Source organism: Echeneis naucrates, chromosome 10, assembly GCF_900963305.1.
Source record: "Echeneis naucrates chromosome 10, fEcheNa1.1, whole genome shotgun sequence".
NCBI classification, from domain to species: Eukaryota; Metazoa; Chordata; class Actinopteri; order Carangiformes; family Echeneidae; genus Echeneis; species Echeneis naucrates.
In genome coordinates, this window is record NC_042520.1 from 4,185,756 (window position 1) to 4,199,266 (window position 13,511).

The following is a 13,511-nucleotide window of genomic DNA, read 5'->3' on the forward strand; positions in this document are numbered from 1 at the left end:
ATGAGTGAAACAGACAAAGAGGTGATGGGCGCGCCGAGAAACTACCTTTTGTTGTTTTGGCACAAGGACTTGTTGATCCCTTGACAGCCTTAAATGTGTATCAGGTGTGCTAAGGAAAAGATTTTATGTTGTTACTGCTGCCGAGCACATCGCCTGTAAGAGCTGGTGTCATGCAAAGAGAAACAGATGTTCCTCTGACACGTCGTGCAGACTAGAACTTTAAATTGGATTTCATTAAAGGTCACTTTGAACTTAAATAAATTTCTGGACTTAAAAAAATCTATCTGGGAGAATATGTCCAGGCCGACTCAGTCCCAAAATATGATGCGTCTCTTCTTGGACGACACATGCAGGCTTTTTTAAAGAAGTCTCACCAGCTGCAGGTCATCTACATGCGCTTTGTGACTTGGTTAAGGAAAATATTGTGGTCATGGTTTGACTTATCAGAAATGCTCCACCGTGTCACAGATCAAACATTGTGTTGACTAAAGCTACAACTCAACCGGTTGAACATTCATCTGCAAATACCTTAAGAATTGAATCATCACTTTAGTTATTGTTTGTCAAACAATAAAAAATCCTTTACCAGATTAATGACTGATCAAAATAGATCCATTAGTTGCCACCATACATCACAAATTTTTCTCCTTTGCACTGATCTAATGCATCTTGGTCTCCACAGGTCTTTGTTGTTCGAACGTGTGATTTTTCCAACACAAAACAACGTATTTGAGATACATACGCTGAATGTCATTGGGTGCGCGATTGAGGTCTTGGCCTTTGGTGCGACAAACCAGGCAAGCAGTCATTGTAGTTATTGGCCCTGCTTCCCAATCCTAACCCTGTTAACGTGCTCAAGGGCACTTTGGCAGTTGTTACTGCAAGAAAGGAGACTGTTAATCATCCACAGCATGCTCAAATGATCTCATGTGACCTTCAGCAACCCAGCACCTCTACGTTTCTGATGTCAGGTCTGATCAGCATGCTCATCACCTCATAACAACTAGAATCCCCGCGAAAATGTTTGAGCATGATGGATGTTCAGACCAGGGATGTTCACCAGACCTGGGTTTTAAACCAGTAATTCTACCAACCATAGACTCGGCTGCTTATACCAAATTACCCTACATAAACACAGTAATGTCTGCCTGTATTCCCTCTGTTAGGACAGCAGTGTTTTGATGGCTTGCAGCTCGAGGTAAAGTGAACATCCCTGTAACAGACTAATCCCGTGTTCTCCTCTGATAGTTCCCTCCTGACACAGTAATATCCCTCCCCAGCTCAGCCAACAAGCCCTGGCTCTCAGCCTGAAAACAAGGGCTATTTTCAGGCTGAATAGTAGGAAGCCGGCAGCTCCAATACATGGAAAGGCTTAAATACTCCAACTGAAAAAAGAGAGAGAGAGAGCGGCTGTGTGTGTGTGTGAGAGAGAGAGTGAGAGAAAGGCCGGTTGTAACCCCTTAGCCAGGAAACTGTCACTCTCCCTTGGACAGACTGATAAACGCTGGGAAAGGCCTTTTCCAGAGACACATTACTGCCAGTTTACTGTGAGGAAAGGGTGTATTTTACCTTGCCACCCTGTGATAACAGTGGGGAAAACATCATTTGCAAATTGTGGGATATGTTGAATAACAGTGACAACATAGTTGAGGTTCCCAAACTGGGGAGAGGGATTTCCAGAAAGGGTAGCAAGATGATTACTGGTGTAGGAAATAAGAAAATCTAAATGATCTCATGACAAGTATATATGATTTCAGGCTTTATTGTATTTTTTTTTTTTTTATTTAATGTAGTACAGTATTATGTCTTTAAGCCTCAAATAGTTTCAGCATGACACTGCTAAAAGGAAAATCACTCTCAATTGAACTGTGAGCTGTTTAATGAAATACACTGCCTCATATAAATGATCGAAAGCAGTAATGCCCTGAAACTAAAGTTTTACAGGACACAGAAAAATCTCAACTAAACCCCGATTCTTAAACTAAGCCTTCAGTTGTTGCATCTCAATCCACGAAGCTGCCAAACTAGGAAAAGAAAAACACACACACACACACAACAAAAACAGCATTAAAACGCAGATTCAATAAACTAACCAACAATAATGCTACTTCTACTAAAACTCTATGATGTTTTCATCATCGCTGAAATGAAAGGAAAACCTCAGAACAAGGTTAAATCCCTCATTAAGAGGAATATTTTTCTGGAGTATCTCAAATAAAACCACATTGTGCTCGAGGGAAGTCAGCCAATCCCAATTTACTGGAGACGTTCGGATTTATGAGAAATGTTTGAGATTTAGACCACTGAGGCAATACAAATAATTTTTTGACAAACTCCAAGTTGCACAAGGCGACGCAACCTTTTCCATAAAATGCATGTTGTCAGCAAATAGAAAACAAAGCACTGTGCTTGTTTCATTGTTTTATTTGCTGAGCGTTGACCATCTGAATCACTAATATAAAGGATGAATACGAAATAAATCTTCAGTGTGTAATTACAGATACTTGAATTATGTGTTTTCTCTTTCGGCGGCATTACGGTTGCTTTCTGCATAGAAAATCATTGTTATAGGAAAACAAAAACAGCCACCCTGCTTCCTCTCTCTCCCACTCTCTATATGTCTTTCTTCACTCAGTTATTATAAGCAGCGGAGGCGCCGTTCCCCGATTCGCGCGCCATTTCACAATTATGAGTCTCAACAGGGAGCGTTCATTAATGTTATGCTAATTTTCTGTATCCAATTAATTCTTCTCTCTCCCCGTCTCTCTCCTGCCCGCTCTTGTTCTCCCATTTGGAAAGCGTAGCTGTCAGTCAACTGTGGCGTCGAAAAAACACAAATAAAACCCTGTGAAATAATCACTAATGTATTCAGCTGGCTTATACTTCCTATTTCCGTAAATTATATTGCTGCGGTCAGGTAGAAAAACATGTATATACAAAGAGTAAAGAAGAAATAAGTGCTTATTTTTTGTTTTGATGCCATGCACTTTTGAAATTATACACTTGCACAAACGCCCAAGAGTCATAAAACGTGTTCTGCACATCAATAACAGCATTGGCTTTCAATTCCTGCAAGACAGAGGGAAAAAGATGCATTTATAGTCACGATGTGACCTGAAATAAACTAAAGACCGAGTAGAAAAACATCTGGAAATGAGACTGGTATAAAACTTGAACATTCAAACGATGAATATGGAAAGGTAAAAACCGTACATGTTGCTCGGAAGGAGCACATTAACTACGACACAGACAGTCTGTAGTTTACGCACCAGAAACACCTAAATACCATCCTGACACAAAAAACAGGAGTGACATGAATTCCTATGTTTAAAAATGGAAAGGTAACGTTCCTTCGTGTGCATTAAGAGCTGACATTGCATGCCCTCACACACACACACACACACACACACACACAATGTGTCTTTACCCTGAGGTAGTTGAGGGTGAAGTTGGTCAAACCCATGCGAGTGATGTTTTTGGACAGTTGTTCCAGCACCTGAGGGTCTTGTGCCTGAAGTCAGCAGCAGAAAAATCAAAATGAAGAAAAAGTTACTCAAACAGATACATATATATATATTCAAAATATATACACATACTTATATGTTTATACATGTCTGACTTATCTATTTGTTGTTTTGTTTGGATTCAACTGGCTACTAAACAAATTATCTATGAACAATTAGGCTAATTGGCGTTCATCGGATATGCACAATTGACACATTCACACCCTCAAGCCATAAATGTAACTACTTAATATACTTATTTCATTTGCATTATCAGTCTGAATGGAAGCATTTCTGCCCTTCATTTTGTGCAGTTGTCAAACTGTACGCTAATTAATCAATGTTACTTTGTCATCACATTTATAATTCCAAACATTTTCTTTTTCTTATCTTGGCTGAATTTGATGATGTGGGTGAGTGCATATGCACATGGTCTGGGCTGCAGGGGAAAACAATGTAATAATAAAAACCGGTGGATGCATTGTGCTTTTCGATTGTGTGAAGCCTAAACGGCTAAATTGGGATGAAATCTAGTTGACAGCTGCATTAGGCACACAGAAAATGAAGAACTGACCACCGTCTTCAAATCCATTAAAAAATTAGCACTTAATCAATTAGTTGTAGGAGTTGGAATTAGTGTTGGAGTAAAGAATGTGTCTTAAAAAAGAAGAAAGACAAAAAAGAAAACAAGAAACATATGAATAAATTTAAAAAAAAAAAAAGCCAAATACCAATTACTGAATGGCAACTGACTGAAAAAACAAACAAACAAACAAAAAAAAAAACAAAACTCATGAGGACACATGATTATTCACTAAGCCTGTTTGCTGCTCCAAGAATAAGCAGTCAAATTATAAAAAGCTGAAGGTATTGACAGAGCAAAACATAGCCCAGCCTGAGCAGAAGCAGCGAGCACACTTGCAGTCACTGCCTCATGAAATATGCATAATTCTATCTCCAGTCACATCTCTGTGTGGAGAAAGTCAAGAGGGAAGCAAGGGAGTCCTTCTGTACCGTCAGCAGACCAACATGAGCGACGGGAGAATTGAACCAGTGTGCATTATTGGCAAGCAGCAGATCAGAATCTGAATTACTTTACTCATCAAGCAGAATTAGGCTAAATGTACTGTACAGAAATTGGTCTCGACAGCGGCGGTGCAGAGACGTATAAACAATTTGTAGAAATACGAGGAAATACTGGCACATATGGCTCAGGGAAAAAAACAGACACTGTGCAAGAGGCCAAAGACAGACAAACAAGGGAGTTTAAAAAAAAAAAAAAAAAAAGCATCGGCAGCACACGAATCAAACCCAACGCCCGGATGATGCTCCGCGGTGGTCTAACAGCAGAAGTACGCAAACACAACGTCTTGGTACTCCTATGCCATTTGAGTTATAAATCAACAAGACTGTTCATGTTAGAAGTGTTTTACAACAAAAACACATAAACGTATAAAACCTGACACTTTTCATGGACTAATTTGGTCAGCCAAGTATAAAGCAGTTAAAATCATATTACAGTGCTGCTTCCAAATTAACGCAGCAGATAACAGAACACACGATATACATTTGTTGGCATAATAAATATTTTTACATTTGATACCAGAAGTAGATTCTTTCTTATTTATTTCACCCAAAGGACACAGAACGGAAAAATTACTATTAAACTGTTATATTGGCAATTTTATTTACTTAAAAGATGTGAGTGCTTCCTCCAGACTTCTTTATTCCCTACATTAAACTGCATTACACTGTATGTGTCTCTTTGCAGACTGTATAACTGCTTCTATTAATGTGTTTACTTGCACAGCTGTTGCATCCGTACCGTGTTGCATTATTTGCAACTGTTTGTCTTCTGGTTTCTGCTATAAATTTTAATGCATATTTACATAACTGACTTCCTGACTTCCACACAACTGTCGTATTGTGTGTGTGTGTGGGTGGTTAGGAGGGGATGTAACAGATGTTAGGGAGGGAGACAAATAGGGGACATCACTAATAATGATGCGCAGCTTCTACCGCATTTTTATATTTTTGTTGTTCTACCTTTGTGCGTTGTCTTTGTGTATGTTTTGTGAATTTTGCAGTTTAAAGGATTTTTCTTTAGTACTGTATTGGAGCTGAATTTCATTGCACAATGAGTACTTTCATGTAATCAATCTTTGCTGTACTTTAACCTCAGGTTGACAGGACAGATACTGTACACTAATCCTCGACATCACCTGAATGTTGTAAGTTAAGACACCCATCAGTCAAGTAATCGCACCCTAATTTCTTTGGCAATTAACAAAAAAATAATACAACCTTTGAATGAATGAAAGTTACTGAAAACTGAATGGATGATCACTGCCTTTAATAGAGATGAATTCCTGAAGTCAGCATCTAGTGGGCGTTACAGGAACTGCAGAGCTGTGGAATCAGCACTGCACTGTGGTGGCACATTAATAAATAAGAAATGCACTGATGTCTGAAATGACCTCTGTTAGGAAGCTTAACACCCAGAAACTCTGAACTGTATATGCCTAACGTGGACTCGGCTGCGTGAGTCCTGGCCGTTATTTGAGCCTCTCTTACAGAGGTGAGATTAAATTATTTAATTTCATGAGCCCAAAACGGTGACAGGTGGAGGAGTAGGACTTTATTGTGACTCAGCATTTATAAGCATGACTTATTTCAAAGTATTGAACTTGTATTTCTGCCCATCGCTGTACAATTAGTGAACACCTGTTAGTATCACGCTCTTGTATCTACTTACCACTTTATCGTGCACAGTGAAGCATTAAATGTTTGTCTAGTGCTTCATTTGGTAAAGCATTACTATTATAATGCTTAATGGATTCTATAATAATATATTATAATAATATTCCATACTTTAAGGCATTTTCCTTTTTGCTTTCACCTTCACTTGCTGTTGAAATTCTAAGTATAAATGCATCGATATAGACAGATACAGAAACAAAATAAGGCCAAACTTTACTTCTTTTCCAGTTTTTTTTTTTTTTTGCCTTCGTGACTGTATAAATGGCAGCAGTTCAGCTCACACCGGAGAGCAGGCTCAGCATTACATCTGTACTGGTATCTGCAGTTTCACTTCTCCTGTTCTGACTCCCATGTGTCTGTATCTGCTTTCATTAGTCCAGGCAGCGATCAAAAGAGTGAACTCGCACTCGCACACAGATCACTGAAGATCTGGCCAGGACCCACAATACCCCACAATATCCCAATCTCTTGGAATTAGTGTGAATACCCACAGGGGCCAATTTATTGGTGAGTGAAATTCATATGAAGATTTGGCCAAAAAAGAAGCAGAGCTGCCTCTTTTATACACCTTTAGCTCCATGGGGGTAAAAAGAAGATACAGAGGGGGAAAAAATGAGAATCTATCCATCAGTCAAATGGAGATATATCACTGCCGAGAAGAAAACGCCACTTATAGAGATTTTTTATTAATATTGTTGGGGTTTTTTTTTGTAATTTCCTCTTTCTTTTTTCTCTCTATTCCTCAACAATCCTTTGCAGACATGGAAAACACAATACTGCTGACTTCACTGTCTGTCATCAAGTAATGGCTTTTATCATCAGACATTTTTTTTTTTTTTTGGAAAGACTCATTTTCATTGTTATAGCACATTTTAAGAAACAGGCACACGCTTGTGCAACATTTGGCAAAAGGTGTATAGGTGCAGTGATTTGGCAAATTTAATGATGAAGGGGGAAAAATGTTTTGTGGTCTCTCATGAGCTGCATCATGATGGATTTCGTCACTGAAGCTTTAATTAATGATCATCATGAGTGCAAATGGACGCATGCTCCCACTTCTCTTCAACTTAATCTCCTAATAAATTTTCGCGTGAATCTCATCTTTTTTTAGTCCATCAGAGTCAACTGCACAAGCTCAAAATTGCTCAAAATTAACTACAGAGTGACAGACGATATCTGGGACTGTATTATAATGAAGCTGCTACACTACGTCTGTGCCGTTCAGTGCCGCTTCAAAAGTTGAAACACAACAACCGAATGTGTTCCAGCTGGTACCTGGCGTTTCAGTGTTCCCTGGAAATACTTCTGTTGTGTTGGGAGCATTTGAAGCATGTTTCGTCGGATTCAGGAGGATGCATTCCGCGTTTATGTCCACATTTCCTTAAGTTTCGGCGCTTTGAGCTCTAAAGCCGCTTTACTTTTCCAACACGAGTCTCCACAACAACATGAAGTTTACCCAAACTGACTCATAGTTTGTCAGAGTTTACTGAAGTATTCAACTTTGGTAAACTATTTAAGTGAGATGAGAATGACTGAAATGTTTTTAATCAAGTAAATAAAATACGCAATTAATTCCTCATTACATTCAAACGGGACTTGTACTGTTATATAAATGTTATAGGTCTGATCTAGTAATATTGCCATTGTGCAAAACTGGTTTGGCCGCTTACCAAAAATATCAGACTGGCTTGTAAAACTTCCATCACATTTCCTTAAAGACATCTCTGTAAAGAGAGTTTTATATCCCTTTGGCCCCGGATACATAGAAAAGCACAACTGTATAGTCCCGGGACCAGAGTAACAATATGCATACGCTGTCTTCCTTTATTTATGTTTTTTCTTCTCCCAGCAGCAGTGTTATATCATACAGTTTCAGTTCAAAATCATTAGAAAACAGGAAGCCTTCTGCTAGCTCCAGCTCCAGTGACTAAATGCGTCTTACACTTAGTGGAATTAAGCAGATTATTCATTCGACCTTGTTTTTTTTTTTTTTTTTCTCCCCTGCGCTTTTTTTTTTTTTTTCAGACAAGGGCCCATTTTTATCCTCAGTGGCCTTTGATGTCTGCAAATAAATTGGTTTGCAAAAATCCCTTCAAACTGCTTTGTTGGCGTTTAAATTTCATATGCTCATGAATAGCTTCAAAAAAAAAACTGTCTTGGCAGAGTGTGGGGACCCTCGTTAGGACTCCAAAAGTGGCACTGAACCGGCCAGATCCGGGCGTTTTTTGTGTTGCGTATTAATGATGTCACACTCACGTGCATGGCCAGGATGCTGCGGGGGATGAGCTCTCTGTATTGCCGGATGGTAAAGTGCCATGTCTTGATCCTCATCAGATCATCAAAGGCAAACTCCAGTATCAAACGACCCTCTGTGCAAACCTGGACAGAGATCACATAGTTAGTGTTATTTTACATTTCTCCTCAGCCTGATATCTCTTTCACTAATCTTTAAGTGGCTGGCAGGCAACCGTCAGCTGATTTGCACTCATACAAAAAAGAAATCAGTATTTATTGGCCAAGCGTGATTTTGATAAAAAAAAAACAAAAAAACAAAAACAAAAACAAAAACAAAAAACGCTGGAAGGGTTTCGTCTCCGTTTTGGAATTTGTTCAAGGACTTTGTAGCATGGAGCAAGCTATTATGCTCCCAATATTTACTCTGCCTGCTTCCTTCATTCAGAGTATCTGTCCTTGGGCCTCTCAACCATCCTGCTATTTCTAAAATGCGAAAATAAATGTAATCTAGAGAAGGGTGTGTTTACGCCAGAGACAAAAGAACTTCAGGTCAGAGAGAGTTGCCAATTAGGAGGAAAGAGAGAGAGAGAGAGGGAGAAAGAGGGGAAGAGAAGGAGGGAGGGAGAGACAGCGAGGAAGCTGGAGACAGAAACAGTGAGGCTAAAAAAAAAAAAACAACATTTTTTCGCCCCTTTAGCTGAATTCAGCGCTTGCCGGAGACCTTGCGCTTCTCCCGTATTTCGTTGCTGTGACAACCAGAGGGAGAGAGGAGAGAGGAGAGAGGAGAGAGAGAGAGAAGGGGGGGAAAAAAAAAAAAAAAAAATCAGCTGATTAGTTGGCATGGCAACGGCAAAGATGTAATCCCACCAGACACACTCTAATCAATGCCCCCAGCACAGATGGTCTCCTGAGGATCAACAAGAAAGAGGCTAGCAGGCACACTGCCCCCCCCGACAACTCCTCCCACCACACTCCCCCTCCCCTGCTTTCCAATTTATACTATTTATATATATATATGGAAATAAAATTGTAATGTAGTATTTATATCTATAAATATATATACTGTATTTTAATAAATTACAATATAAACTAAGTTGCCGATTTATTATGAAAACCGAGCTAAAACTTATCTGGTCTAACACAACAGTTGTGTAATAGTTCTCCCCTTCATGAAGGTTGTTGTTCAGTTTTTGTTTGTTGACGTCATGATCTTTTTGGAGGATGTAGCAGTTTGTGGGGCTGTTGGATTGGATTGTGTAGTATTTGTATAAGTATTTCTATCGTTTCTTCTGTGCCGTGTACACATTCTTCGTATGTTTTGAATGAATTCCCCCTCGACGTCAGTAGAGTTTTACCTTTTGAATACTCAATGAGAGATTCCCTGGTAATTTTACTTCCTCTGAAAATAGCGACATAGTACTGTGGAAATGAGCACTTCCATCCTGCGAATGACTCAACTTGCTGAAACTGTGGTTTTACGGCGCACACACGTCTGGGATCTGCTGCCTGGTCTGATAGTGGGCTTGTCTGAGCTTGATAAGTGTGGATTAGGCTGACACAATGTTGGAAATAATCTTTGGCGTTTAATGGATAATTAAAGTGGTCTTTATTTCATTTTTTATTTACGGTAATTCCAGCTGCAGTTTGTCCAACAGCTGACCCAGGAGCTCAGACTGAGGATGACAAAATCCAAAAAACGTCCTCCCAAGGACCCAAACTGGGAAGGTAAACCATGGCTGCCTAGTGGACGCCATGTACCTCTGGTGATCTTTAATTTTTCAGAAAAATAGAAGGATTAAGTCCGTTAATGTGCTGAGAAAGCCGTCCCACTTTTAAGATAAATAAACCTTTTTAAGGGAGAAAACTATCGCTAACAGGAGCACTGTAAATGCACTCTTAGGTCATAAGTTAACATTTTGGAGATAGATGCACATGGGCCATATTTCTGAGTTTTAGAGTCTATTGAAAGATGCTGTGAAACCACAAATATATGTCCTTAAAACAAAAAAAAAGATTTGTTTTTTGGCTCCTTTTTTGTCCACGCTATAATTAGAAATGCTGTAATCAATTAACTAGCACTCAAATTGCTGTTGAATTGTGAAAAATATGTACAGGGGCAACTATTTCTTGTTCTCCTTGAACTGAAATGTGTCTCGGTCATTATGTGGTGTATGAGTTTTATGTTCCCTGGGCTGCTAAAACCTATTAGGCAACAAAATACTCATGTATTATGCGATATGCGGAAAGACGTTATTCTTTACATTATTCGTGAGTTTGTTTTTGTGCATTTATGGGATTTACCCAACAGCAGTGAAATAACTTGAATTGTGCTTACCACTGGGCCAGTGTCTTCTGATGCTTTCCAGGTGCCGTAGCCTACAGTGAAATAACGCTGCACTATTGATTTCTTTTTTTCCATGGTGCCAACTGTGTCTTTAGCATTCCCTCCACTGTTGCTCTTATTTCTCTCTGCGAGCTTCATGCTTTCCTGTAACTATTAAATAAATTGGCAGAGAGCCTAAATCAGACCCAGAGTAAGAAGGACTTTAATTGCCAGGTGAAATAAATGTGCAGGAATTTTTTTCTTAGCTGCACTGCTGCTGAGAAATATTAACCTTAGCTGCAACCGAGGCATCTCTTCCCACAGATTCCAGTTTAGATCCAATCATACAAACTATTCTTTTCCCCAAATTGAAAGCCAGTTATTAAAAAAAAGTGTATATTTTTAACAATGGCTGCAACCAATTTTTATTTTTTCACAAAATAGTGTTCCTTTATGAAAAATAAAAGGAGAAAAATCCCCCCTTGAATTAAAAAGCGCTGCATTAAATGGTACAGCCCCTCACAGAGAGTCCTCGTTGATTTAAGAGCGAGGTCATAAATCTTCCACACAACGGGGATGAGATCAGGGGATCTCTGCCTCAAAAGAGCAAGAAAGAATAACAGCGTCCTGCTGCTGAGGCGCTGTTCAATACTGTACCCTAACATGACAATCAATTAACAGCAGAGGAGTTGAAGGTCATTAAATCGATTATTATGAGCATTCATGGCCCTCTCTGGTGAATATAAACAGGTCTAAAGTTGACTAAATATTCTCAATTACAGCAACAAGGTGCTGACATGCCTTATAATACTGTTTCTTAACAAGAGCCTCTCATAAGTGCAGATAGAAGATACAGATATTATTATTAAAATCACAGCATTTATTGGCATTTAACTATAAATAATAACTAAAGCATGTTAACATAAATATATTTAGTTCCAGAAAATGTGCCAAGTTGACAACTCAGAGCTGAAGTGATGATACACGGGCTAATGTTATCTTATACGCTGCAACCGCACTGTTTGTGTATCGTGTGTCTTTAAAAAAAAAAAAAACAGGTTTGATTATACAAACACTGTTTTAGCCATCAGTGATAATGAGAAACCTCAACAAGCGTCAGAAACTTGTGATCAGGGACGTTGTTCATGCCCCATACCATATGCACATACAGAATTTGATATATTTAGACTTAATCACAATTCTTCAATGACGTATTTCGAAGACAGTATTGGCTGCACTTTGAAATTTCTTTGAAATCACTGATTAGCATCAATGTATCATCCTCAAAAATCCAGTATCGTTAGACTGTACTGACACTGAACTCACAGGCAAGAGCTTTATTTTGCAATTTAGCAGAAAACGGGGTAGACTTTATACTTCAAACTCCGAAACGGTACTTAATTAAATGCGCACCTATGAGAGAGGAGCCTCCGGAGTGAGAGGGGAACACACACTATCGGCACAAAACTGCATTAAAAAAAAGCATTAAAAATTCAGTCCTTGCTTGGATCTGGTTGTTGTAGTGTTTGTATATTGTTTAGGCCATAAATACACACAGGCTGCCACAACTAATCAAACAATCAAATAAATGGGGTTAAATTTGAGAAACACCTGAGATGAATAGATATGCAGAAAGCAATCTAATTCGTATTATAAATCCATAAATAAATAAACCAGTCACACATCTCATGATAAATGAAACGCAACGTGCTATGTGATTCGATGAGAAATTGGGAATGAGCAACAATTTAAACAAAAAAGGAGTAAAAATAATCGACCATTTTACACTGCTGGTGTACAACTATCATTATTCATAGCTCGCAATGGTTACATGAATACATCTCGAGAAACTATTGACTGCAAGCAAAGACCAGAGAAGCACACGCTGCCGGTAACACAACCACTTGTCAATTTGCCCCCTTCGCCCCCCCCCCCCCCCCCCCAAAAAAAAAAAAAACCCAAAACAAAACAACAACAAAAAAACAATCCACTCAGTGAATCAAATTCACTTCAGCTGCGATCACAGTGTCAACTTGTCTTTTGCTCTCTGCTCACCTCACAGCATGCACAAACCCCCAACCGGGCATCGGTAACAAGGGCCGTGGCCTCTGAGCTAATACACACCAGTCAGGGGAAAACACGGCCTGCTGGGTAGTGAACAGCAGCTCTGGGATGCCAGAGGCGGCTGTGAGGTTGGGGGGCTTTTTGGTCAAATTGGCGCCCCGTGTCACCCTGTCAACACCTCGCTGCCCTGCAAACGTGCACACATCCTCTGCCGGCACCTGGACGGCACCGCCCACTCTCAGCACCTCGCTAACCCCGCCCACTTGTTAGTCCGTAACACCCCAGCAATGAGCGATGGCACGGACAGCGCATATGGACACACAACATGAAACCGATTTGACTTCCTTCACAATATGGCACCTTTTTTTATTTCTTCAGCAGTTTTATGTCTTTATCTCTTGTTCAAATATACTAATGACACCACTTGCGTTGAGTGCGGCGTGCCTTTTGAATTGCAATTTATTCCAATTGAGCCATTTTGCACATAATTTTTCTCGGTTTTAACGACACTGAAATCACCGTGTTTACTGCCAAGATTTGGAAACATGGCAAAATCATGACAGCTTAGTTCAAACAGGACAAGAAGCACAAGTGCTGGTGATCAGAAATGTTGTAAACGGGCGGAT

At 39.5% G+C, this 13,511-nt stretch overlaps 1 protein-coding gene across 6 annotated transcripts in view; it reads right to left on the minus strand.

Moving 5' to 3' along the window:
- ldb2a (LIM domain binding 2a) overlaps window positions 1–13,511 on the minus strand; it is a 93,345-nt gene that overhangs the window by 13,136 nt on the left and 66,698 nt on the right. For all 6 annotated transcript variants that reach the window (XM_029512068.1, XM_029512067.1, XM_029512066.1 and 3 more), the window contains exons 5-6: window positions 8,520–8,642; window positions 3,428–3,511 (exon numbers count right to left, since the gene is read on the minus strand). In XM_029512068.1, the coding sequence (XP_029367928.1) occupies window positions 3,428–3,511; window positions 8,520–8,642 (207 nt within the window). The remainder of the gene's footprint in view (window positions 1–3,427; window positions 3,512–8,519; window positions 8,643–13,511) is intronic.